Source organism: Vigna unguiculata, chromosome 1 (genome assembly GCF_004118075.2).
Source record: "Vigna unguiculata cultivar IT97K-499-35 chromosome 1, ASM411807v1, whole genome shotgun sequence".
NCBI classification, from domain to species: Eukaryota; Viridiplantae; Streptophyta; class Magnoliopsida; order Fabales; family Fabaceae; genus Vigna; species Vigna unguiculata.
This window is the reverse complement of record NC_040279.1, coordinates 21,394,207-21,421,863: the sequence shown is the minus strand read 5'-3', so window position 1 is coordinate 21,421,863 and position 27,657 is coordinate 21,394,207. Positions and strand designations below refer to the sequence as shown.

Sequence of the window (27,657 nt, the reverse complement as noted above, 5' to 3'; positions counted from 1 at the left end):
GTGCATACATAATCTGGGTTCTTGCCCAGATTTCTGCACCTGCGCGAACCCTAACCATGCAATTCTTCCCATTTTTATAGATTATTAACACATTTATATAATTACATGCCATTAGGAGAGTTCATGTTGGTTCCAGTACCATTAATATCATGAAAATAACACATAAATTATCATATCTCCGATCATGTTCATTCATCCCCCAATCCCAAAATGAACCTTAATTTCACATTCATAAAAGATTCATAGAATTATAGCGAAGACATTACTGGTAGACATTTTCAACCTATGAATAACACATGCTCAAATCAAATATAAAGCAACAACCCTCTAATTTCACCTAAATAAGACGGTTAATGAATCGAGAAATATAGTTTTACGAAAACTGCACAAACTAGAAAAACGGTGGCACCTAGCACACAAAAATCAGGAACCTGGCATCTGGCTGTACAAAAGCAGCGTCCGACGATACCTGCTCCGTGAAAATTACGAAAAATAGCATTTTTTGTGAATAGAACACCACGCGCATCGTCTAGCGACAGCTCTTCACCGCTAGGCGGTTCTTAACAAAAAACCTAGAAGACTGGGTCTGGAGCATGCGTCGCCTGACGGGTCTCACATGACTGCTAGGCGGTTTTTGGAAAATTCTAGAAACACGAACAATATACGCAGAAATTGAACCACAGACATACATACTGCACAGAATCATTCATCAAAATTGAAAACACGAGATGCAGCTCCCTTAACCTGAATTTCCCGCTCCAAAAGTGCTTTTAGAGTCCTTCCATGTTTGACAATTGATCTACCCTTTGATCTTCGTCCTTGAGCACTCATTTCAACCTTCTGACACTATCCTCGGTGTTGTTTTAAGGTTCTCCAACTCCCTTTTGCTAGCCACACGAAAATGCCTTAACCAGGACCCTACTCTCACCCCTTTCCTCCATCATTGGCCTCATTAGCCAAAACGAAAAATCCATTAAGGAGGAGTTAATGTACATCAACTCTCCATTACTTGGTGGTTTCTCAACCTCTCTACCTTCTCTGACAGCTAGGGTTTCTGACCCTTCTCATCCATGCCAAAAATAATTTTAGCAAAAAGTAAACTTCATTCATGTCTACCAAGGTTCGGACACACAACCATGCCATTGTCAAGTCGATGCATAACCATTCAATTAATTCATGTTTCTTGACATTTCATGCGTACCATGTCTTATAACCTCTTATCCCATCACCATGCTTGTATGCAAAATAATTAAATAATAAAAATAACCCACAAATGGCATTCACAAGACTAAAACCCAAGTCCTCCCCACACCGTCAACATGCTCTACCACTTAAGCTACCATTGTTCCTTGTCTTTTCTCTCCACAGTAAATAACTTAGGAATTCCCGTTGTCGCATTAATTAAATAAATACTTATTTATTTATTTAATTTTCCCAGGTCTTACACAGAAACTCACTTTTGTCATCTTCTTGTTGGTGACTGACACTGAATATTGGTTTCTGGGGATACAACAGCAGATGTAGACCTGGACTGAGGAGGTGACCAGGGCAAATTTTCGGAAAAGGTTCATGAAGAAGTACTTTCCCGACAATGCTAAACATGAGCGAGAAGCTGAGTTCCTTTCCTTGCAGTAGGGGAACATGTCGGTGCAGGCATATGTGGACCGATTCAAGTATCTAGCGAGGTATTACTAGTAGGCAGTCATAGAAGAATGACATTGTAGGAAGTTTGAAGGTAGCTTGAAACATGAGCTGCGTCAATTCATTATATTGTTGAGAGTTCGTGAGTTTCTTGTCTTGGTGGAACAAGCCAAGAGTGTCAAGCAATTGAAGATGGGACCTAGTCGGGTTAGTCGACCCCAGAAGAACAATGTAGAGGATAGACAACAGAAGAAGCCCTACAGTCGACCCTAGACGTCCTCACAGAAGTTCCAGTGTTAAAATTGTGAAGGGATTGCCTTAAAATAGCAGGCAGCGTAGGAGGAAGTGCTAGCACCCGCAAGTGCTATGCTCTTGATCAGCCAGGACATTTTACTAACAAATGTTCTAATAAGAAGACGACTTCTGGACCACGACCTCAGCTACATTCCATAGAGAGACCTAGAGCTGCGAGCTGAGTATTTGCCATGACTAGCACTGAAGCCATCTGGTCAGGTAACCTCACACTGGACTATTGTTTATAGTTGGGTAACGGTGTGTTGGTATTGTTTGATTCAGGAGTTACACACTCCTTCATATCTCACGACTGCGTGAAGAAACTGATATTGTTGACTCGTGATTTAGGGTGCAAGTTAATATTCTTAACCCCAACGTCTGGACAAGTTTCAACAAGTTCTGCCTGTATTGGATGCACAGTGGAAGTAGAGGGCCAAAAATTCAAGTTGAATCTTGTATGCTTGCTTCTAGAGGGTCTAAATGTAATATTGGGAATGGATTGGATTTCTATCAACCATGTTGTGATTGATTGTGGACGGCGCAGAGTAGTGTTCCCTAAAATGGAAGGAGTAGGCCTGATATCGAAACAATAGGCCATGAGAGAGATGAAAGGAGGAGCCACTTGCTTCGTGATAGTCACTCAGACTAAAAAGAAAAGCATAAAAGATGCATATTAGAAGTATACCAGTGGTAGATGAGTACACTAACATGTTTCTAGATGAAATTCCTGAACTACCACCAAGTAGGGACATAGATTTTCTATTGATCTAATCCCTAGAATAGGTCCAGTGTCTGCGGCTCCTTACAAAATAGCATTGACTCCTTACTATTAGCTACCAAAGGCTCTTTACAAGTTAACATAATATTAATAACAATTAAATTTTACATACATATGCATTAATTTATAAAATTTACCCTTGCTGATGCAAGTAAGGTCGAGGAAAATTGGCTCAAGTAAAGTCAAATTGGCCTAATTTGAGCAAAGTTTTCCTGGATCGAAGGTCAAGATGAGTTTATGCAGGATGGAGATCGAGTCTAGTCAGCCTAGACCGAAAGGTCAAGCTAAGTCAGCTCATACCGAAAGGTCAAACCAAGTCAGTCCAAGCAAAAAAAATTGAAATCAATTGTCTACGTTAAAAAATATAACGAGTTGACATTGGCCATAGGTCAAGACGTGTCTGCCCATGCCTAATGTCCAGTCAAGTTGACTTGGGTCCAAAGATCGAGTCGAGTCAGGTCAAGCTTTGAGTTGATTTAGCCCAATATGATGGTTGAAATGTGTTGACCCTAGTCAAAGAATTGAGATGAGTCATCTCAGGCTAAAGAATCAAGTCGATTCAGCCTAGGCTAGAGAATACTCAACAAAGGTTAAAGTTGAGCCAAGTTGCCACATCATGAAGGTGAAGAAGAGTTGGCCTAGATTGAAGGTCGAGAGGAATCTGCTAGAGTCGAAGGCTAAGTAGAGTTGACCTTACGCGAAAGTTGAGCAAAGTCGACTCCAATTGAAGGTCAAGTCAGGCCAAAGGTCAAGCTAAGTCAGCTTGGACAAAAGATTCTGAGTCGATCTAGGTTGAAGGTCGAGCTGAATTGGCTTAAGTTAATGGTAGAGCCAAGTCAGCACGAAACAAGGGTCGAGCGTAGTCGACCTTGGATAAAGGTTGAGTCAAGTCATCCAAGGTCAAAGGTTGAGCCAAGTCATCTCAGACCGGAGGTTAAGATGAGTTATTCTATGTTACATCTCGTGGCGAGTCTTTACCGATCAGAGGTCAAAAAGAGTAAATGCATATCAAAGGTTAAGACGAGTCAACTCAAGCCAAAGTTCGAGAATAGTTAGCTTGAACGAAGGGTTGAACCAAGTATTCCTAGGTGTATGGTCTAGTTTAGTCATTCTAGACCAAGTTTGAGTCAAGTCAGCATGGTCCCAAGTCGAGTTGAGTCAACACAATCACAAGTTAATCCGAGTTAATTCAAGTCAGCCCAGACTTGGATGGAGCCAAGTCAAGCCGAGTGAACTTGACCTAGGTTAACACGAGATACGTTGGGTCTAGGTAAAAGCGAGTTGGCGCAACCCATGTCTAATAGACCTAATAGTCGGGTATATTGAATTGATCTCACTATATTTAATCTAATTAAAATAGTGGTTTTAATCTAGATTTAATCAAATTTTAAATTGGATTAAAAAAGTATAAATTTAATTAATCTAATTAAAATGTATCTAGATTATAGATCCAATCTATTTTTTGGATTTAAATTAAATCTAAACTGAATTTTGAATAGACCAATCCATGACCACCTTTAAGTACTAAATCCATTTAGTCATGTTTAAACTTGTAGTAATTAGAAATGCAATAACGTCTTTGGTTGCTACTTACCATTCCTAAGAATGAACAATTTTCAAATTAGACAAACAACATTTAATGTGTGCTTATGTGTTTTAGAAGAGTACAACCAAAAACATATAGACTCTCAACTCACCCCTTTATTACAAATTTATAGAGTCGATTAAACAATAAATGAATTGCAAATGTAATAATTCTCTCCGTAGGTTCTTTGTATTCAATTTGCTCCTTTCTTTTTCTACACCTAGAATGTTCTTCAAATACCCTTTGGTTTAGTACGATTAATCATAAACACTCGTTTATAAATCAACAATCCTTCACATGCTTTCGTTTATCCTATATAATACTCCTAATAAGGACACAAGTTTTGTCATAAATAATGAACATGGACCACAAATGGGTTATGTCATAAATAATACTCCTAATAAGGACCCTTCCATTTATTTATTATCACTCATGGATAAAACCTATTAAACATGTGTTTTTAGTATCTTATTTTTCTTAAGAATGTGTCTTTTCTAATGCCACACTAGCGCAACGAAGACTTCCTATGCTCTAGTTAAAAATGGATTTTTATGTCGGTTCTAGAACTAACATAGATACAATTGGCATATAAATTTTTCCACTTTCTATGTTGGTTATTGCACAACCGACATAGAAAGTCCCACTTTCTCTCTCAAACCTTCCATCAACTTCGGCTTGCTCCCAAAACCTTAAAGCTCAAGACCAAGCAGCAGGAACTCCTCACCCATAACGCCACACCCATCCTCATCTACGTCCTTGCCTTCATCACGCGCCTCTTCATAGGCAACATGCTTTACCCCATCCCCATGCTCACCGTCGTTATCATTCACTCCCTATTTCACTTTCTCTGCCTCTTCGTTTTCATCTACAAGGTCTGCATTCTCACCACCCCTTTCTTTGCCTCCAATACCACTCTCGTCGCCTACTTCTTTGCCAAGGAGGTTTGGGACTTAGGCACCGACATAGCAAACACAACAAACATAATAAGAACATTATTACACCTACATTGATCTCAATATGAATGAAGAAAACCTAAATGAGAGGAAAACACGCACTTACCAAACGAAAGAGTTGCGAGAGCTAGAAGAGGAAAGTCTGAGTGCAACACAAGAATGCTGGGTGAAGAAGGAAATTAAACATGTTATTAATCGACATAGAAATTCTTCTACTTTATTACAAAATTACCACCCCCCTTATTTTTATGTCGATTGTAGTCATGACTGACACAGAAAGTCTTGTTATATTTATAATTTTGCTACCATGTCACTTATTATGTCAGATGGATTATGGTTGGCATAATAATTTGTCATAAAAAGTTAGTTTTGCATTATTGCCAATTCCAAGTTAAACTCGTTAGAGTAGAAGATCTACAATTGTGTTAATAGTACCAAATTATTTAACATTTGGTTATATATTATTCTTTCAAAACTTACGTTTTATTTTTAGTGGTTATTTTAAATTGTAAAGTCAAAGTCGATTCATGGAGAACAAAATAAGCTAAGGAAAATGGTCAAAATTATTCGGTGCAAAGACTTGTCATAATTCCATGTACCTTCACCTTCCACTAATGAATTTGAAAAAGCTCAAATAAGTGGAAGAAGAAGGGTTTGAGATTATTATGCCTCAACCAACACATTAAACAATTGCACATGTTTCATACATTACTGACTAATTATTTGAAGAATACATCGTCTTAAACGTCTTCTCATATTAAGAACTACATGGTTGCATTGATAAATCTATGTATTTTTCTACTAGTTGAGACATACTTGCACAACAAAGCTACCACCTTTTTCCTCTAGGAATTTAGTTTCTATCTATGGTAGGAGCTTCATAAGAACCCTAAGGTGTAGTTGTCCAAGGTTATTATTTGGTATCTCCTTAGATTATAAGCTCTTGTAAAAAAAGATATGAAAAAAGCTTCTTTAAATGTCAAACATCTAGCTAATAAGCATGATAGGAAAATACTGAAGGAGTATCAGAAGCTAACTATTCAGAAGGTCAAAGATGAAGTGAAAATGAAAGTTGATTCAAAAGCTAAAGTTGATGTAAACACTATTGGAGAAGCTAAAACCAAAGATGAAACATACACTCTAGCTCAAGTGGAAGATATTGTTGTTACAAATCATGTGCAAGACTTGCAGTTATTTGATGCTCCTTCCTCTAAATCACAAGGCTCAACACTCATACCAATGATTCTAGTTCGTGTAACATCTACAAACATATTAGACTTGATTCAATTGGCAATCCAAGAAACCATCAAAGAACAACACAAAAGGCTTTATCTTAATTAGTTACTTGAGATGGAACAAAGCAAAATATAATGATTAATTTTGTAGCAATATTTTTGTCATAACTTCAAGAGTTAATAACAGAACTACTTAGAGCATTTACGGTGTAACCTTCTACTCTATCCCTACCCACAACATCACCTTCTATATTGAAAACACCACCTATACCATCACCTTCATTGTTGTAAAATGATGGACTAAATTGTACCCTTTGCTGATTATGATAAAAATGGGAGAAATATATATTTTGCTATGTCAAGCATATTAGATGCATTGTATTGCATTCCATGTTTTTTAAAGGTTTAATTAATAATTTACTCTATATTTAGTTCTATGATTCATTTTTGTTCTTATATATGTTTTACTCAACTAAGTTTCTATTTTATTTTTAAATAGAGTTAATATACTACAAAAAAATTGCATATTAGCTACGACAAAATTCTTACCTAATCCGCAGCTAATTCTTCGCTAACAACTTTTGCTACAGAATAATTATGAAATTGCTAGGAAATGTTTCGTAGTTAAATCCAGGTAGCTAACTAGAGAAGGATATAATCTCTCGCTATTTCGTAGCTAATTCGTCCCTAATCCCTCGCTAGTTCCTCGTTAAAATGAAGTGGTAAAGTTTTAGAATTTCTAGCTAATTCGTAGCTAATTTGTCGCAACATTTATCTTGGTAATTCGTAACTAATTTATCGCAACTTTTCTCTCACTAATTCGTAGTTAATTTGTCGCAATTTTTCTCTCGCTAATTCGTAGCCAATTTGGCGCAATTTTTCTCTCACTAATTCGTAGCCAATTTGTCGCATTTTTTTTTCTCGCTAATCCATAGTTAATTTGTCGCAAATTTGTTCTTGCTAATTCATAGTTATCTTCTCCCAACTTTGCTCTCATAAATTTGTAGCTAATTTATCGCAAATTTGTTGTTGCTAATTCGTAGCTAATTTATCGCAAATTTGTTGTCACAATTTTGTTATCGTTTCTGTAGCTAATTTATCGGAATTTTATTGACACTAATTCGTAGCTAGTTTGTTGCAACTCTAGTGTCCCTAACCTATAGCTAATCCCTCACAAATATTGTTTTGTTAATTGCAATTACAAGAAATTTCACAAATAAAATTTATAATAAAATTTTAAAAATATATAATTTTGTTTTAAATTATTTTTAAATTATAAAATAATTTATAAATATTTTTTTTAATTTTACTAATATTAATACCTAAAAATTAAATTATGAAAATTAGTACTTAAATTAAATAAATGGAATCAAGTGTTTTATATGTTGAGCTAGCTACAAACACTGGTTCTACTACCTTTGATTTTGTCTGTATTGTAATTTCATATAGAAACATCCACATGTATACCATTACCATATTAAAAACAATAACTACTTCAAAACCTTGAAATATTATTATTATCTCGAGAGAAAATAACATGTATTTGGGAGCATGAAAAGACTCCTTGTTCTAGCGGGGATTCAACATGAAGCAACATTTTTGGACAAATCTTACATTACAACCATAAAATGTGGGAATTGCATCACGCCTTGCCTTATCTGGCCATTGTGAAGGGTATAAAAAATGCAAGTAATCAATGAGTACACATATGTATATTAATGAAATTACAATCAGAGTGCAAAGAAATCATTTCTCAACTCCATCACAACATATTTTAATTTTCAAAACTATCTTGTAAAATACAATTGACCCATCTGTTCCATGTGAAGTCTTAGCTCATATTTTATTATATTTCTATGGTAAAGGGAGAGGGGAAGATAATAAAGTAGTGGGAGGAAATGATGACATTGGTGTGTAAATTATCTTCCTTGGACAAGAGCACTGAATACCTGGCTATTTCCAGCAAGAGTGGCTCCCCACTCAGTAGAAGACAACAGGATTTGTGAGAGGGAAATCACAACTTGCTTCATGTCAGGAGGTAATACAGGATCCTCTTCCACACAGCTTTGTCAGCATGGCAATCTATGTACAGACACAACGGAACAAAATTGTTAGTATTTTGAGGTTGTGAAGGGGATAGTTGAAGGGATAGAGAAAATGTGTAGATAGTAGAGTGTGAAAGTAGTAGTTGGAGAAATGTATCTTGTAGTTGAGAGTAGTTGTATTGGATGTTGTGTTAGTTGTTCTTCTTGTTGCAAATGGTAGGATACATGGGGTATTTATAGACCCATAGATTATTCTAGAAACTTCTAGCTAGAACTTGAGCAAATAGTTCTAGATTTTTCTACATAGTAGAATGTTCTTGATTTTTCTTCCTATTCTAAGCTTTTCTCCAATACTAAGCTTTTCTCCAATACTCTAGAAGTTTCATTACATTTCAATAACTCTATCTTAGATTTTTCTAGATTGTTCTAGAATTTGCATTATACTTTAATACTCCTCCTTGATGCAAATTCGGTAACTCCAAGCATAGCGCATAGTAGTTCAAACCTTGGTCTTGGTAAGGCAGTACTCAAGTCGTATCTTCATATTTGTTTCCGCTTCTCTGATGAAGTGGTACTTAATTGCTATATGTTTTGTTCGACTGTGATGCACTGGGTTCTTTGTCATTGCAATAGTTGACTTATTGTCGCAATAAATTGTAGTAGGGCCACGTTGTTTTTCTCCCATATCTTTGAGTATTCTTCGAAGCCATATAGCTTGACTTGTTGCTTCAGCTGCTGCCACATATTCTGCTTCAACGGTTGATTGTGCAACTGTGGCTTGCTTCTTTGACACCCAAGAGAATATTCCCGATCCAAGCGAGAAAGCATAGCCTGAGGTGCTCTTCATGTCATCTATTGATCCTGCCCAATCACTATCGGTGTAGCCAATGATCCTTGAGTTAGTAATGGTTTTGTACCATATTCCAAACTCCTTTGTGCCTTGTAAATATCTTAAAATTCTTTTCCCTACTCCATAATGAATCTGACTTGGCTTTTGCATGAATGTTGATAGAAGACTTGTGGCATACATAATGTCTGGTCTTGTGATTGTGAGATATAAGAGACTTCCAATCAAACTTTTGTAGCGTGATGCATCTGTTTCTTGTGCTCTATCATCTTTTTGTAGTTTCTCATTTACCATCAATGGAGTAGCGACAGGTTTACAGTCATACATCTTGAACTTCTTCAATAGGGCTTCAATATATTTCTTTTGAGAGATAAATATGTCGTCTTCTTGTTGTTTCACCTCTATACCGAGGAAATAGTTCATCAACCCAAGGTCGGTCATCTCAAATGCCTTCATCATGTCTTCTTTAAATTCTTTTATCATCTACAAATTGTTTCCTGTATAGATAAGATCATCGACATATAAGGAGACAATGAGGTGATACTGACCTTGTGCTTTAATATATAGTGTTGGCTCACTTTTGCTCCTCTTGAATCCTTGATCGATGAAGTATTGATCAATCTTGCTATACCATGCTCGAGGAGCTTGCTTCAAGCCGTGTAAGGCTTTTTTTAGTCTTAGTACTTTGCCTTCATTGCCTTTATTAATGAAGCCTTGAGGTTGTTCAACATAAATCTCTTCTTCGAGCACTCCATTTAGGAAGGCTGATTTGACATCTAGTTGATAGATGTTCCATCCTTTTTGTGCTGCTATGGCTATTAGAGCTCTTATTGTATCTAGTCGTGCAACTGGAGCAAATGTCTCATTGTAGTCGATTCCTAGTTGTTGTGAGTATCCTTTTGCAACCAATCTGGCCTTGTGCTTTTGTATAGTTCCATCAGGATTGAGCTTTGTTTTATATACCCATTTCACTCCAATGATGTATTTTCCATGAGGACAGTTTACGAGCTTCCAAATGTTATTCTTCTCAATCATTTTAACCTCTTCTTCCATAGACTTGACCCATACTTCTTGCTTTGATGCTTCCTCATAGCAGTTAGGCTCAATCATGGCCATATTGCAGGTTTCGTATATGTCTACCAAAGATCTTACTCGTCTTGGAGTGGACTCTAGTGAAGAATCTTCTAATGGAGGTGGAGAAGGCGTACATGAAGCTTCTTCTTCTTGATATTGTTGCACTGGGACTAAAGTGCTGCTTTTAACAACTTTTTCTTCTTCCTAATTCCAAGAAGCATTTTCATCAATTTCAACATCTCGACTAATGACGAGCTTTTTTGTTTGTAGGTTGTAAACTCGATAGCCTTTTGATTGTGTGCTATATCCCAAGAATATTCCTCGTATAGTCTTGTCTTCAAGCTTGTGCCTCCTTTGATCAGGAACATGTATGTAGCAGATAGATCCAAATACTCATAGGTGTTTGGTTGATGGCTTTCTTCCACTCCAAGCTTCAATAGGAGTCTTGTCTTTGACTGCCTTAGTTTGACATCTGTTTAAAATGTAAACTGCAGTGTAGACTGCTTCAGCCCCAAAAGTGTTAGGCATACCTTTCTCTTTTAGCATTGATCTTGCCATCTCCATATTTTTCCTTTCTGATACACCGTTTTGTTGTGGAGTATATGCGACTGTGAGTTGTCTTTCTATGCCTTCATCTTCGCAAAATTTGTCAAACTCGCGAGATGTATACTCCTTTCCAGGATCACTTCTAACTACTTTTATCTGTTTTCCACTTTGCTTCTCAACAAGGGCCTTGAATTTCTTGAATATTCCAAAGACTTCTGACTTTGCCTTTAAGAAATAGACCCATGTCATTCTAGAGAAGTCATCAATGAAGAGGATGAAATACCTATTGTTATGATGTGAAGGCGTCTTCATTGGTCCACAAACATCAGTATGGATCAACTCTAGTAAGTCTTTTGCTCTCCATGCTTTGTCGGTCGAGAATGGTAATCGATGTTGTTTACCAAGGAGACATCCTTCGCATGATTCATTATTCTCCTTTAAGCATTGAAGATCTCTCATCATGTTTTTCTTATATAGAAGCTTTAAGGCATATGTGTTGAAGTGGCCAAATCTCCTATGCCAAAGCCACGAGTCATCAACTTTTGCCTTCATGGCAATATTAGTTCCAGGTTTGAAGCTTATGGGAAAGCTTCTATTTCTCTTCTCCATTTTTACTTGGCCAATTTCTATCTTTCTACTGTCATAAATTTTGCATGTATCTTTCTCAAAGTGGAGAGAATATCCATTCTCCATCATTTGGCCAATACTTAAAAGATTCTCTTTAAGATTGGGAACCAGTAAAACATCCTTGATGAATTTCGTACCTTTCTTTGTCTCCACCATGACAGTTCCTTTGCCTTGAGACTCCACTGTGGCATTGTTTCCTAGTCGAACTTTGACATTGACAGATTTATCAATGTCTTTGAAAATGCTTTGATCTTTGGCCATGTGATTGTTGCATCCACTATCTAAGTACCGACTTTCTCCTCCGTTAGGAGATTCTTGGTTGGCATAAAATAAGCATTGCTCCTGATTATGTTCTTCAGCAAAGTTTGCGTGATGCTTATTTTTATTACGACAATACTTCTCTATGTGGCCAAATTTCTTGCATTACTGACATTGACCTTGTGTTTGGATGGAGCATTTCAACAATGCTTAGAAAATGAAATGCTTTGCATTTGAATTGTTTGAAATCAAATTCCATTCATTTTTTAAATAATTTGTTTGGATAAGGAAATTAAAATACCTTACATTTCAATTTCTTGTTTGGAAAAAAAAATTGAATTTATTGTGAGATAAAATTTAATTTTAACGATATTTATTTTAGGCTTAATTATGTTTTGAATTTATGATAAATTTGGAAACCTGACGATCAAGAAGGGCCCGACAACACGGAAAGGTCTGACAACCCGGACGCGCCCGACGACCTAGAAGAGCCGACGACCTAGACGGGTCCGACGACTCGGACGGGCCTTCCAAACCTTTGGGTTCGTCGGGCTCGTCGGGTTCGTCTGGATAGTTTGACCCGTCCGAGTCGTCGGGTCCATCTATGTCATTGGGACCGTCCATGTCGTTGGGTCCGTCTGGATCGTCTTGACAGTTTGGAAGGGTCCATCCAGGTTGTCGGGCCCGTCCAGGTCGTTGGACCCATCTAGGTTGTCGTGCTTGTTTGGGTCGTCGGGCCCAAAGGTTTGGAAGGGCCCGTTCAGGTCGTTGGGCAGTTTGTGTAGTAAGGCCCATATGGGTCGTCAGGCTCATCCGGGTCGTCGGGCCCATCTGGATTGTCGGGCCCGTTCGGGTCGTCGGACCCGTCTGAATTGTCGGGCCCGTTAGATCATTGATCTTGTCCAGATAGTCTGCCCCCGTTTGAGTCGTCGGGCCATTCTGGGTTGTTGGGCCCGTTTTGGTCGTACGGCTCGTTTGGGTCATCGGGTCCGTCCGGGTCGACGGGCCCGTCTGGGTCGACGGACAGGCCCGTCTAGATCGTCGAGCCCATTCAGGTCGTCGGGCCCGTCTGGATCGTTGAGCCCATTCGGGTCGTTGGACCTGTCTGGGTCGTCGGACCCGTCTGGGTCGTCGAACCTGTCTGGATTGTTGAGCCCATTCGGGTCGTCGAACCCGTCTGAATTGTCAGCCCATTTGTGTCATCGGGCCTACCAAAGAGTCTAGAATGTGAGGATGAGTGGGAAGAATTTCAAATTTCACCTATTTTGAGGGTATTTGAATTTCTACTAATTTAACCAATTTAAATTCCTCAAAAAAATGCTTGCATTTGAAATGCTTTTTAATTTTTGTATCCAAACAAAGCATTTCATTACAAAGCAATCTAAATTCTTCAAAAAAATGAATTATTTCATTAAAATACTCTATCCAAACACACTCTGAGGTTTTCCATGATGCCAACAATCTTTTTCCATGTGACTTGTCTTTTTACATATGCCACATGGGGGATATTTTCCTTGACGAGTCATAAGGAAGCTTCTAGAATTTTCTTTATTTCTAGAAATTTCTCCTCTACTTTTATTTCTTTCATATTCTTTATTCTGAGACCGTAATTTTAGTTTTGATTGAAAGGCATTTTCGACTGAGTCTTCTTCATGCCTTTTCAATCTTTGTTCATAAGCTTCAAGAGAGCCCATTAGTTGTGTTACTGACAATGTGGCCAAATCTTTTGTTTGTTCAATCGCGGTTGCGATTGCATCATATTTTTGGGGAATAGAAATTAAAATTTTCTCAACGATTTTTTTGTCCAGAATAGTTTCCCCATAGGCTCTCATCTGACTAACTATTTCCTTTATTCTACAATAGTAGTCTTTAATGGTCTCAGATTCTTTCATTCTTATTAATTCAAACTCTCGTCTTAGAGAATGAAGTTTAACATTACGTACCTCATCACTTCCTTGAAACTCTTCTTGTATTGTGTTCCAAGCTTGCTTTGCACTTGTGGCACCTATTATTCTCGGAAAGATTGTGTCATCAACTGCTTGTTGAAGAGCAAATAAAGCCCTTGAATCCTTCTGTTTGTTTTCCTTCAACTCCTTCTTCTGAGCTGCAGTAAGAGTGGAAGTGTCTTCTGGAATAGTTAATCCCTCTTCTATAGTGTCCCATAAGTCTTGGGAGCGAAAGAATGTCTTCATTTTGACACTCCAAAAATCATAATTTTCTCCTGTGAAAATAGGTACTGGAATTGATGATGTTTGATTAGTAGTGGCCATAGGTTGAGAAAATATTTTGGAAGTAGTATAGAATGGAGTTCTAATTTTTTTTTGAAGTAGTTGAAAAGTTTATCTACGCCCAGTAGATGACCGGACGTAGCTCTAGTACCACTGTTAGTATTTTGAGGTAGTGAAGGGGATAGTTGAAGGGATAGAGAAAATGTGTAGATAGTAGAGTGTGAAAGTAGTAGTTGGAGAAGTGTATCTTGTAGTTGAGAGTAGTTGTATTGGATGTTGTGTTAGTTGTTCTTCTTGTTGCAAATGGTAGGATACATGGGGTATTTATAGACCCATAGATTATTCTAGAAACTTCTAGCAAGAACTTGAGCAAATAGTTCTAGATTTTTCTAGATAGTAAAATGATCTTGATTTTTCTTCCTATTCTAAGCTTTTCTCCAATACTAAACTTTTCTCCAATACTCTAGAAGTTTCATTACATTTCAATAACTCTATCTTAGATTTTTCTAGATTGTTCTAGAATTTGCATTATACTTTAATAAAAATATCGAGATCAATGAGCCAGTAGAATAAAACCTTATGCAAAATGTCATCCCTTGATATGGACTTTAAAGTTGATGTAGTTTTGTTTTGTTTTTAATTTTCATTAGTCCAAGAGAAACTATGAAACAAATTAACATTTTCTTAATTAGGTTGTGAGTTGGACGATCTTCAAGCTTCTTGGGTGAGAAACCAAATACCCCAAACCGTGAATATAACAGTAGAAAATGGAGAAGTCATCTTACCTTATGTACACAATCATGAGGATACTGATCCATCAGAGTAGGATCAACGAGGTTACTTGTGATTGCCATGCTAACGGAATCAGGTGAATTCCTAAGAATTGCCAACATTTACAATTTAACAAATATTAAGGTTTTGCCTCAGAAAATAGTTACAATTTGCAACTATAAACCTCGAGAACTTACATGATAAATGAAACAAGGAGAAAATTTAGACGTGCATAATAAATTCGAAATTCGTCATTTTAACATGTTGCGAGAAAACACAGATGTTGTTGCTGCCAAGTTTAGAATAAAAGAAATGTAATGCATCAGAAGTCAAAGCAAAGAAGTTTTCTAGTTTTCATTGCATTTGATTTAAGGTTTACTTGTCATACGTAAATTTAGTATCCTCAAACTAGGCACAACCTATCCTATGTACCATCATTACCAGATATATTAGTGACTTGACGGCTATGATTAGTTAATTATATTTCAATAGATGCCAGTGATAGTTTTTGCACTATAATGTATAATGTCTCATAAGGGAACTTACAATAGATGTCAATGATCATTTTTCAAGACCTTGTGTTTGAATGATGGCCCCCTTCCCTGACATAACCTCAAAAAGAACAACACCAAATGCATACACATCACTTTTAGTCATTGCAAGGCAATTGCTAAAGTATCTGCAAAATATTATAAATAGGAAAAAATCATTCTTTCTCTCTTTCCATATAAGAGGAGTGTTTCAGTACAAGTAGACATACTCTGGAGCGAGATATCCATATGAAGTTACACAACTAAAAGTATATGGCCATAAACCTGGTCACGTAGGAGACCATAGTAAACAGAGAAAACATTCATTGAGGCAAAAATCTCTTCATATGAAAAAACTACAAGCCTATCCATGTCCAACATGTGAGGTATTAGGGCTGCAATAACCAATTTTAATCAATTTTAATCTAAAATTGTCACATAGAGGTCGTGAGTGTAAGTGTGTGTATAAGTTCAAGTAAATGAATACAAATATGTAGTCAATTAACATGTGTAGACTTCAAAAAAAAGTGTATGCTCGAGAGTTCAATCCAATTAGTAGGGTGATTACACACAGTGTTCTTGATATTGGATAACGAAAAATATCAGCAACCCCAAAAACCTTTATAAAGTTATAACGAAAATCATAACGGGTTATAGCGCAAGTATTACGGTAAAAAAAATATAATACCACCACATATAATTTTAATGAAAAAGTAATGATATTATGTATAAAAATCCAATTAATAATAACATCATATCAAAACACTACAAATTTAAAGTTTAAAACATAAAATAGCAACAAATCATTAAATGTATGTACTAAGTTTCTTTCTAATCATCATATCCTTCTTCAACTCCAACATAATTGTCTTCAATGTCATCATCCAATGGGGCATATCCCTCCTCCTCTTCCCCTTCTGAGAGAATCTTGTCAAAGTTAAGTAATCTATCAAACTCAGAATCAGAGCTATCATGCAATTCATTTTGAACTTGAATTTGAGTCCTCTCTTTACCCTTCTTAGGTTGTGTTGGAGTTGGAGTTGGAGTTGCACCTAGACCTTTCTTAGAAGCATGGGAAGATCCAATAACAATACCATCACTTGATGGTTGCTTTCTTTTATTAGTTGCTTGTCTCCTTGTATAAACTACTAGTTCTCCAATACCTGAAGCTTCATAAATAATTGCCCAAATAAGAGTGGGATCATCATGAAAAACCAAATCATTACCTCCCTCTTCATTATCGTTATCATCATCAACTTCCTCATTAACCACTCATTACATTCATCAATGTCATTCAATAGAATAGGGTCTATTTCATCCTTAATATTGTATCTTTGAGCAAGTTGTTAATTATACTTTATGTAAACCAAATCATGTAACCTTTTGTGGTCCAATCTATTCCTTTTCTTTGAATGAATCTGCAATGTGAATAAGTAATATGTAAATTAATTTCTTTCTACAACTTACAAACTAATATAATAATGAAATGAGTCATGTCTTATTACTTGCTAAAAAACACTCCAATTGCACTCACATCCCGATGAACTACTTGTCAAGCTTAAAATCTTGATTGCTAGCTTTTGTAAGTTAGGAGCTGCATGCCCATAATTCTTCCACCATTGAGCTACACAAGCAATGAAAGTGGCTTAGAATGTAACCATTATATCTTAGCACAATTTAAAAAGTGTTTAAGTGTCTTACCTGGGGCTGTGGTTTTCCTTGATTCTTTGGCAAAATCATCACCAAAGAGTCCATTTTCACTCTTATAAAGAGGCAAATCAGTTAAAAATTTTTGTTGCACATCTTTACTTGGCACCAACCTCCTGATGCAATCATATAATCCATTTATAACTTCCAAATCATATTCCATGTCCGGGTTGGAATAAAAGAACTCTGGGTTCAAAAAGTGACTAGCAACATGCAAAGGGCGATGAAGTTGACATGTCCATTTGTTATCAATGATTGTAAATACATCATTCTATTTACTTTCATCTTTGTTGAATGACTTCACTATTTTTTCCTTGGCTTTCTCCATTGCTTCATATATATAACCCATAGTTGCTTTTCTTTCCCCATCCACTAGACGAAGCACATGAACAAGAGGAGCCATGACTTTGAGAGTAAATACTACTTGATTCCAAAATGAAGGCATAAGAACAATTTTGGTAGCCTCCCTCCCCTTAGCTACCCTGGATAGCTTGTTATTGCTCCATACATCAGAGGTGAACATTTTTCTCAAATTTCCCTTCTCTTGGTGCAACCTTTGTAATGATAAATATAAGGTAGCAAACCTTGTTGTCAACACCCAATTTCGTCCGGGTAAATAAATTTATTTTAAAAAAGATTAAAAAAATAAAAAAAAATGTGAAACATTATTTTCTTCAAAGATTTTCAAACTTTAATTTTAGAAAAAAAAAAGCGAGATGAAAAAAAAGAATAAAGAGGGAAGAGCCTAATTTGTTATTAATTATCGCACTCCTTCTCATGAGCCCAACAACTCAACCTGCTTTCTACCATTTTTCCTGATAGAGAAATTAATGATATGATTCTAATAATTAAAAGCAATATCTCTTCATATAATTAGAATCAATATTATTAATTAGGATTGATTTTTGTTAACGATTAGAATCAATATTACTGATCTTGTTTGATTTTGTGCTCTGATTTGATCTCCATAATGTGCTACTATCATGACTAATTCCTTCCTTATATTGTTCATTACAATTAAGGCTGAGATTGCATTGATATTGCAAGGTGTCAGTATAAATACGCACTCTATCGGGACCGAAAAAAAAGAAAAAATTGATTCTCTACATTTCTCTAATTCTTTCCCATCACCACTCCCACACACACCTTCTCTTTTATCTCTCTTTTAAAAAAAATATTGAAGGAGGTAGAATAAAAAAAAGAGAAGAAAACATTCTCTACGCTCTCTCTTTCTCTCATTACCACCCACATAGACACCTCTCATCTTTATCTCCATTGGAAAAACAAACAAAAAAAAATATTAGAAGAGGAAGCAAAAAAAAAAGAAAAGAAAAAAGGTGAGGAGATATTGAAATTGTTTTAAGGTACGTCACTCTCAATTCTTTCATCTTTTGATTTAGTTTTTTTTTTCAATTTTCATTCTTTTTTTAATCATAAAAATATATGTTTCCCCTTTCATTATTGTCTGTCTGGCCGCTTGCGTCGCATGACATCTAATTTAGACTTTTGCTTTTCCTAAAAATATATACAGATGATCTAAAAATAAAATATAACTTTCTTTGTTTACTCTTTTATATCTATTTGGTTACTCAGGTCGCAATGACATCCACAACTACTCTAAAACAACTTTAAAAAAATATTAAAAATTTATAAATGATTAAAAAAATAAAAAATAAAAGATTAAAAAAAAATAGTTTACTTGAAGTATCTATCCGACCGCTCGCGTCACATGACACCAATTTTAAAATAATACTAAAATTTAGATAAAAAGATTTTGAAAATTATAAAACAAATTAAATCATTTTCAAATAATTTTCCAAATAGATTTTTCAAAAAGAACTACGCTACCATGATTCTCCATTCACATGGAGATACGTAGGAGCGAGGATTAATCCTCGTCGGGCCCAAAAAATCAAAAAAATAGTTTTGTTTTTTGTACATTCTTTTATTACTAATTTTTGGAAAAATATTTTGAAAAACCACAAAACTTTTGCACATTTAATTAAAGGTACAGTCTTAGGACGGGCGTTGTGGGGTGCTAATACCTTCCCCACGCGTAACCGACTCTTAGACCCAAATTCTGGTTTTTGGCAGACCTTGCTTTTTTGTTTATGGTTTTCCATAGTTTCCTATAATAACTATGGTGGCGACTCCAAACTCTGTTTTTACAAATAATTATCTCGGTTCGTCGTCCCGTCGCGATTTCGGTTGCGACAAATGGCGACTCCACTGGGGACGCTAGAGAATCAGACCATTTATTTGGATGTGCAAGATTGATGTGGTTTTTCTTCCTATTTTTTCTTTTCTCAATATTTTTTTTTGGGTATGCATTTTTTATCTTTTTTTATATTTAAAATAATTGTATGTGTATATTCAATCTTCTTTATTTTTGTATTTGGAATAATTGCCAGGTGTGGGTTTAGGTATGCATTGTGTTCCCCTTCACACACACATTTTATTCATTACATGAGTGGGGCCCTATACCCGGGTCTGAGTTCCTTAGAATTAGAGGGGATTGTGTAGCAGTGTCACAGTGGATGTACTTCCCAAGTGGTCATTGTGAGAACCCCAGCTAGAGTTGTTTGCTTCATTGGTACTCCCACTTCTTGTTGTTTACCAACTGTCGTGGGAAATGCCATGAAGTGGGCCATAGCTCTAGTGACCTTGATATTTAGGTATTAGGGAACTATCTTTGTGAGTACATATACTTCCGCTTATAACTTTAAGCATTAAACCCATGTTAAATAGAGACACTAAAGGGAGACTATTTGTGTCCTTTACTCTCACCTTTCCTTGTATATAATAATAAATGCATCACAATCACACCATTATTAGCCATAGACATACATTTCATTAGCATATCATGTGAATAAGTACCACTGTGATGCACAACAAACATGCATTGCATTCCATTTTGTGGTCATTCATGATACGTTATCCAAAGATTGAAACATATAGCATGCATCAACATAAATTAAAAAAAAACAAAAAAATTTGCACTACAATAAGTTCAAATTGTTTCTCACTTTTCTTATCACCAAATTCTTGGAATCTTTCTTATGAAAAATGGAAAAAATAATAAAACATTCTTTGGTCAAATCAGTGGATTGAATAAAGAAATAAAATTTTGTTTGTTATCACGTCTTTTGAAGCATCATATAGTCTTGCATACATGAAATTGCTCAAATTTATTTCCCTATCCATCTCTCTTCCACCATAAACCTTGTTTTCATTTCCATGGAGGATCATCATAAAGGGGACACATACCTTAAAATGATTTCAAGAAACTCTCTGAACAAAAAAAAATACAAAGGGAAGAAAAGTTCGCTAGACTAACAACTTTGAAGGACAGTCTAGGCAAAAAATAAAACAAAAAAGTGAAAAAGAGAACCAAACAAGGGGCATCCTGTAAGTTGAAATCAATTATTTTCCTGTGAATTAATTTTTTTTTTTTTAGAAAAAACAATCATGTTTTGAAATGATGTGTGGCCATGTTTCTTTATCCAAAAAAACAAAAGTAATTATCCTTTGCTACCCAATTTGAGCCTTCCAAAACCAATTTCTTTCAAATTACCCTAAACAAGGATCACCCTCCCACTAAGGGTTAACATAATGTTTGCATTTGTTTCATCCGACTTGTAGTTCACCAATACAAAAATATCAAAAAAAAAGAAAAGAAAGAAAGAAATGACATTGTTATATAGAAAAAAGCAAAAGTTTAAAGAATGAGAATAAAATGTCAAAATATAGAAAGAAAAAAATAAAAGTGAACGAAATGAAGTAAAATAAATATTGAATGGAATATTATTCAAAGATCCTTGTTTGAAACAACCATCACATCACTTGTTTGAGCCTTTACTATCATTCATTTCAATACCCCTAGCCTTGGCCACAATACAAGCCTAATAAAGTCCACATAGATCAAAGATTGATTATTATCTTTTGAAGGTTTTATTTAGAGGAAAATTTTGATTTGCTAACAGGTTTGTTCTAAAAAAAATTATAAAAAAAGGATTGAAAAAGTGTGTTCAGAGATTTTCTTTTAAACACTGGGGCAGTTTATGTTTGGTTGACATGTTTTCAAAACTTCAAAATTAGCATGGACAATCAGGCAATTAAGCTAAACTTCGGTTGTCCCCTTTCAATTCATTCTTCATGAAACTTCATCTTTGCTCCAATAATAACTCCGCTCTAAGCCTAAACCTTGACCAACCTTAGCATAGTCCATATTTATCAATCCCAAACCCAAACTGGGGCAGTCACTTTGTTTGTGATTCATATATTCTGATCATTCATTTTGAATTGGGGCATTTATTTACATTGAAGTCCGTGATCACATTAAGGGCAACCTGTAAAGACCCCGTCATTTTTTAATCTCCTCATTTGGTTGTCATTTTTTTTGAAATCCCCATCATTTTATTCATACCATCAATAACTGGAAAAGCCCAAACACATTTTGTCCCGAGACAAATTCAAATTGGGACAACTAACTAGTTAATCTTCATCACCTCGTCCAAACCTTTTCAAGCCCTTGGCAATTTCATGCATGTCATTCAAATAGTGTTTCAAAGAAATGATTAAAAAAGTGTTTGTTAGTAAATTGATTAGACCAAGGAAATGATTTGAAAAAGTAAAAAAAATATCAAAGTAGAATGACTCCATGAATTAGAAAATAACAATGAAATGGGGAACAATTCGAATGTTTTTTAAAAAAATGCAAAAGAAAATTCATACATAAGGCAATTCATACATCATACCAAGCCATGCATACATGAGTCATTGATCTTTTTGAATAAAATAGTTTACATCTTTCCAATCAAAACCCTCTTCACTCATATGAATGGTTATTGAATCCTTGCGTTTTAGAAGGAAGAAAATTAAAAAACATACACAATTTGGTTTCTATGATGTTTCTCAAATTTTGGTCCTTTTCATTTATATGAATGACCAATATACCCTAAGCCCAATTTCCATTGGCCCCTAAGTCCAATTCCCACACTAGTTCCTAAGCCCAGATTTCACACTAACCTCAAGCCTAGTTTCCACACTGGCCCCCCAAGCCCAATTTCCACTGGCCCCCAAGTCCAATTCCCACACTAGTTTCTAAGCCCAGATTTCACACTAACCTCAAGCCCAGTTTCCACACTGGCTCCCAAGCCCAATTTCCACATTGGCCCCTAAATCCAATTTTGTCTGGCCTCAAAGTTTTTTTCTAGCCTGTAAGCCTAGTTTTCTTTGCTCTCAAATTAAAATAAAGGAAAATGAAAAAGGTAAATTCCACCCATGCATCCACACATCCATGTATGCATCATCATATAGGTTCATAAAGAAAATCATAACATGTCATGCATCATCAAATCATCCATCATACTCCACAAAATCATTGAAAATCATATAAAAAAAAAGAAAAAGTCAGCAATGATATTTTTTGTTTAAGTCTAAAAAACGTTAGGCATTCACTTGGTGTTTGTCGACAATTCAAAAGCAAAATTTAGATTCTCCTTTTATACATCAAGACCCTCTACAAGGCAATGGTCATTGATTCCTTTGTCACATCGAGGCCCTCTGCGAGGCAATGGTCATCGATCTCTTTATATCAAGACCCTCTGTGAGGCAATGGTCATTGATTTCTTTTGTCACATCGAGGCCCTCTGTGAGGCAATGGTCATCGATCTCTTTACATCAAGACCCTCTGCGAGGCAATGGTCATTGATTTCATATGTCATATCGAGGCCCTCTGCGAGGCAATGGTCATTGATCTCCTTACATCAAGACCCTCTGCGAGGCAATGGTCATTGATTTCTTTTGTCAGATGATGACCCTCTACATGGTAATGGTCATCGTTATTTTAGATATAGACCCTCTCCTCAGTATTGGTCTAATCTTTTTTTTTCAAAAAGTCAAAATACAAAAAGAATTTGGTTTTTCGGATTGGGACCCTCTACATGGTAATGGTCGTTGAATCCTTTAGATATAGACCCTCTCCTCAGGTTCGGTCTAATCTTTTTTTCAAAAAGTCAAAATACAAAAAGAATTTGGTTTTTCGGATTGGACCCTCTACATGGTAATGGTCGTTGAATCCTTTAGATATAGCCACTCTCCTCGGGATTGGTCTTTTTAAATTTCAAAAAGTAAAAAAAAGGTGTGTCGAATTAGGACCCTCTACTTGGTAATGGTCACCTAGTTCCTTTCAGATGTAGACCATCTCCTTTTGAATGGTGAAGTCGATCTTCAAATTTGTCTTCTTTTGAAACCCGAACGAAATTAGTGTTTTTATCTTTACTTATCTTTTATTACGATAATATGAAAAAAAATCAAATTTTCATATTATCTAGTATAATCTAAGTAAAGAGGGGCAGCTGTCAACACCCAATTTCGTCTGGATAAATAAATTTATTTTAAAAAAGATTAAAAAAATAAAAAAAATGTGAAACATTATTTTCTTCAAATATTTTCAAACTTTAATTTTAGAAAAAAAAAAGATGAAAAAAAAGAATAAAGAGGGAAGAGCCCAATTTGTTATTAATTATCGCACTCCTTCTCATGAGCCCAACAACTCAACCTGCTTTCTACCATTTTTCCTAATAGGGAAATTAATGATATGATTCTAATAATTAAAAGCAATATCTCTTCATATAATTAGAATCAATATTACTAATTAGATTGATTTTTGTTAACGGTTAGAATCAATATTACTGATCTTGTTTGATTTTGTGCTCTGATTTTATCTCCAAAATGTGCTGCTATCATGACTAATTCCTTCCTTATATTGTTCATTACAATTAAGGCTGAGATTGCATTGATATTGCAAGGTGTGAGTATAAATACACACTCTATCGGGACCGAAAAAAAAGAAAAAATTGATTCTCTACATTTCTCTAATTCTTTCCCATCACCACTCCCACACACACCTTCTCTTTTATCTCTCTTTTAAAAAAATTGAAGGAGGTAGAATAAAAAAAGAGAAGAAAACATTCTCTATGCTCTCTCTTTCTCTCATTACCACCCACATAGACACCTCTCATCTTTATCTCCATTGGAAAAACAAACAAAAAAATATTAGAAGAGGAAGCAAAAAAAAAAAAGAAAAAAGGTGAGGAGATATTGAAATTGTTTTAAGGAACGTCACTCTCAATTCTTTCATCTTTTGATTTAGTTTTTTTTTCAATTTTCATTCTTGTTTTTAATCATAAAAATATATGTTTCCCCTTTCTTTATTGCCTGTCTGGCCGCTCGCGTCGCATGACATCTAATTTAGACTTTTGCTTCTTCTAAAAATATATACAGATGATCTAAAAATAAAATATAACTTTTTTTGTTTCCTCTTTTATATCTATTTGGTTACTCACTTCGCAATGACATCCACAACTACTCTAAAATAACTTCAAAAAAATATTAAAAATTTATAAATGATTAAAAAAGTAAAAAATAAAAGATTAAAAAAGAGTTTACTTGAAGTGTCTATCTGACCGCTCGCGTCGCATGACACCAATTTTAAAATAATACTAAAATTTAGATAAAAAGATTTTGAAAATTATAAAACAAATTAAATCATTTTCAAATAATTTTCCAAATAGATTTTTCAAAAAGAACTACGTAACCCTGATTCTCCATTCACATGAAGATACGTAGGAGCGAGGATTAATCCTCGTCGGGCCCAAAAAATCAAAAAAATAGTTTTGTTTTTTGTACATTCTTTTATTACTAATATTGGGAAAACTTAAATATTTTGAGAAACCACAAAACTTTTGCACATTTAATTAAAGGTACCGTCTTAGGACGGGCATTGTGGGGTGTTAATACCTTCCCCACGCGTAACCGACTCCCGGACCCAAATTCTGATTTTTCGCAGACCTTGCTTTTTTGTTTTTGGTTTTCCATAGTTTCCTATAATAACTATGGTGGTGACTCCAAACTCTTTTTTTACAAATAATTATCTTGGTTCGTCGTCCCGTCGCGATTTCGGTTGCGACACTTGTAATGACATATCTTACTAATTCCCTCTTATTTGTAAATTGTCTCAACAAACTCAAGATACTAGAATGACTATAGATAAAGCCAACAAGACTAAATCCTCTTTGAATTGTCTTCTTTATCAAAGGAAGCTTTCCAATGTCTTCAAGCATAAAATCTATATGTAACGTCCTAGCCGGAAATTACTTACTAAAATAAAACAAAATAAAATTTTAAATGAATAACCTCATTTATTATAAATAAATTCCCAAAATGCGAGAAGAATTTTAAACTTTAAGTCCAACGCGCCAAATCAAATAACATAAAGCGCGCCAAAACCGTAATGCGATATATTTGTCTATAAAATTATTACATTAAATCCATATTCTGACAAAAATAAAAATCGGTAAAACTCCTGAGAGGTCCCCACTCTGTCTCTATGCATCAACCTGCCCACCTGCATCAACATCTGCTCCTATGTAACAAGTTACATGATCATCGCCACACACACAGATAGGGTGAGCTCATTTAAATAAACCAAACAAAATTAACATTAAATACAACCTCTAAGCATTTAAAACCCAGGTTAGTATATTTCTCAATTCTACCCTTCCTTCTCCATTTCCAGTACTTGCATTTAGACATTTATCATTTGTATACCCTTTAAGTGAGATTAATGATCGATCTTTGCTGCACGAGTGTCTATTCGCCCCTCCGACTACAGGCCACCACCTGATAGTCCACACGTGGGAATAACTTTGCCACAGCATCTCACTGTGACACCAAGTGGAGTTCCCCAAAACAAACATAAGTTTGTAGTTGTTTCCAGACTACCAAAACTCCATCAGAATACACTGAAGAGGGCAATCATCCGAAACCTCGTCGTACGAGCCACAACCCGCACACTCCACTGAACTTCCTAAACCACCAGGCTACAACCTAAAGTGGTCACGTGTTACCCCAATACAAGATACACTCGTAATTGGGCCCCCAGCCAAAGCATCGTATCATGAACATCCCTTAAAGCAGTGTAGAAAACTTTTCTCGCGCACCATCACTGGACCAAATCCGCCTGGCGCGCATCTCACGTCGCTAGGCGGAATCCGAATCCAGACCGCCTGGCGGGCATCACACACTGCCAGGCACCAAGCGCCAAAACAAGAGTGTTGCTGCCACGTCACCGCCCGGCGGACCCCAAGCCTGCCGCCAAGCGCTAATCACCTTCCAGAGCCTCTACAACACTTCTCCCGCTTGGCGGAACCAACACTGCCGCCAAGCGCCTCGTAGTGTCCAGTACTGCTATTGCTCCACTTCCGCCTGGCGGAACCCACCCTGCCGCCAAGCGCCATCTCGTCTAGTGGCCACTGCCACTAAGTTGTCTGTCTATCGCTTGGCGGCTGGCCTCGCGCCGCCAGGTGCCATACCAGTAGCGCAATGCTACTAGTTTTTGGCACATCAAACGGGTTCTAATGAACCCCAAACAATTCAAGCACAGATTATGGTACCAGTATAATAGTCCAGTCGTAGTTCCATAACTTGATCTTTATGCACAGGTTTAATTATGCTAATGAATCCATATTACACATGCCATTTTAACACAACACCAATAAAGAGTATTACATTTTACGCTATTACAGGGACATACCTCTTCCTTGTCTAAACATATGCAAACCACAGAATCACACTTTCACATACATTCATTATATCATACTTCTCATTTAATAACAAGTTATTCTTTAAACTCCATCATACCTTACACTTGACATTCAACCCATTACCAATAAACGAACTCATTACCAATTAATCATCCACATTGTTTCCTCACATCCTCCAATTTATTACAATTACTATCAGGTTCAACATACCTAGGGATGGCAACGGGGCGGGGCGGGTACGGGTATCATGATCCCATCCCCATCCCCATAATAAAAATTCATCCCCATCCCCATCCCCAAACCCAACGGGTATACAACTTTTGACCCATCCCCATCCCCACCGGGTAACGGGTATTTTCTTATACCCATACCCATACCCATTTTTTTATTGTTCCATATATCAATTAAATATTTTTTATAAAAAAAATTAAAAATCACACCAACGGAATCATGATACTATCAAAATATTCAATATTAAAATAACATACTCTTTTTGATTTTCATGATGTCAAATATTAAGAAAAATATTATAATAGTATAAATCTCAAATTAAAGTATCAAATAACAACTAAATAAAATTCAAATAATTATATAAAAGCTAAAAAATTACACATTACTAAAATTTTATAATAACCAAAATATTTATTAATTTTACAAATGATCAGTGGTTTCATTTGCATTCGATCCACCTACACATAGAAAAAAAATGAAAAATTAGATATGATATAATAATTGAAATTGAAAATTTTAATTACTAGAATATAATGTACCTTCTTCATCAGATTCATTTTCACTCATGAGAACATCTTTTCCTTTTAATTTTTTAACACCTACAAACACCAAATGTAGAATATTAGATGAGAATTCACAAAAAATACTAACAAAAAATATTAATAAATTTGAGTAACTTACCTAGATGGTTTGAGTTCC

General features: G+C 35.7%; 3 protein-coding genes across 3 annotated transcripts; all 3 read right to left on the bottom strand.

The window, feature by feature from the left end:
* Positions 1-6,656: 6,656 nt before the first annotated feature.
* Positions 6,657-9,837, bottom strand: LOC114189605 (uncharacterized mitochondrial protein AtMg00810-like). Its single transcript, XM_028078221.1, has 3 exons — positions 9,059-9,837; positions 8,436-8,550; positions 6,657-6,803 (listed from the first exon to the last, which is right to left on the bottom strand). Exons 1-3 carry the CDS (start codon positions 9,835-9,837, stop codon positions 6,657-6,659), a joined length of 1,041 nt encoding a protein of 346 aa, XP_027934022.1.
* A 24-nt stretch (positions 9,838-9,861) lies between these two features.
* Positions 9,862-15,739, bottom strand: LOC114189596. The gene is made up of 7 exons (XM_028078209.1): positions 15,672-15,739; positions 15,490-15,561; positions 14,897-14,987; positions 13,827-14,069; positions 10,983-11,193; positions 10,740-10,924; positions 9,862-10,656 (listed from the first exon to the last, which is right to left on the bottom strand). The coding sequence occupies exons 1-7, from the start codon at positions 15,737-15,739 to the stop codon at positions 9,862-9,864; spliced, it is 1,665 nt and encodes a 554-aa protein (XP_027934010.1).
* A 504-nt stretch (positions 15,740-16,243) lies between these two features.
* Positions 16,244-26,421, bottom strand: LOC114189588. The gene is made up of 4 exons (XM_028078197.1): positions 26,294-26,421; positions 17,114-17,235; positions 16,947-17,036; positions 16,244-16,683 (listed from the first exon to the last, which is right to left on the bottom strand). Exons 1-4 carry the CDS (start codon positions 26,419-26,421, stop codon positions 16,244-16,246), a joined length of 780 nt encoding a protein of 259 aa, XP_027933998.1.
* Positions 26,422-27,657: the final 1,236 nt, after the last annotated feature.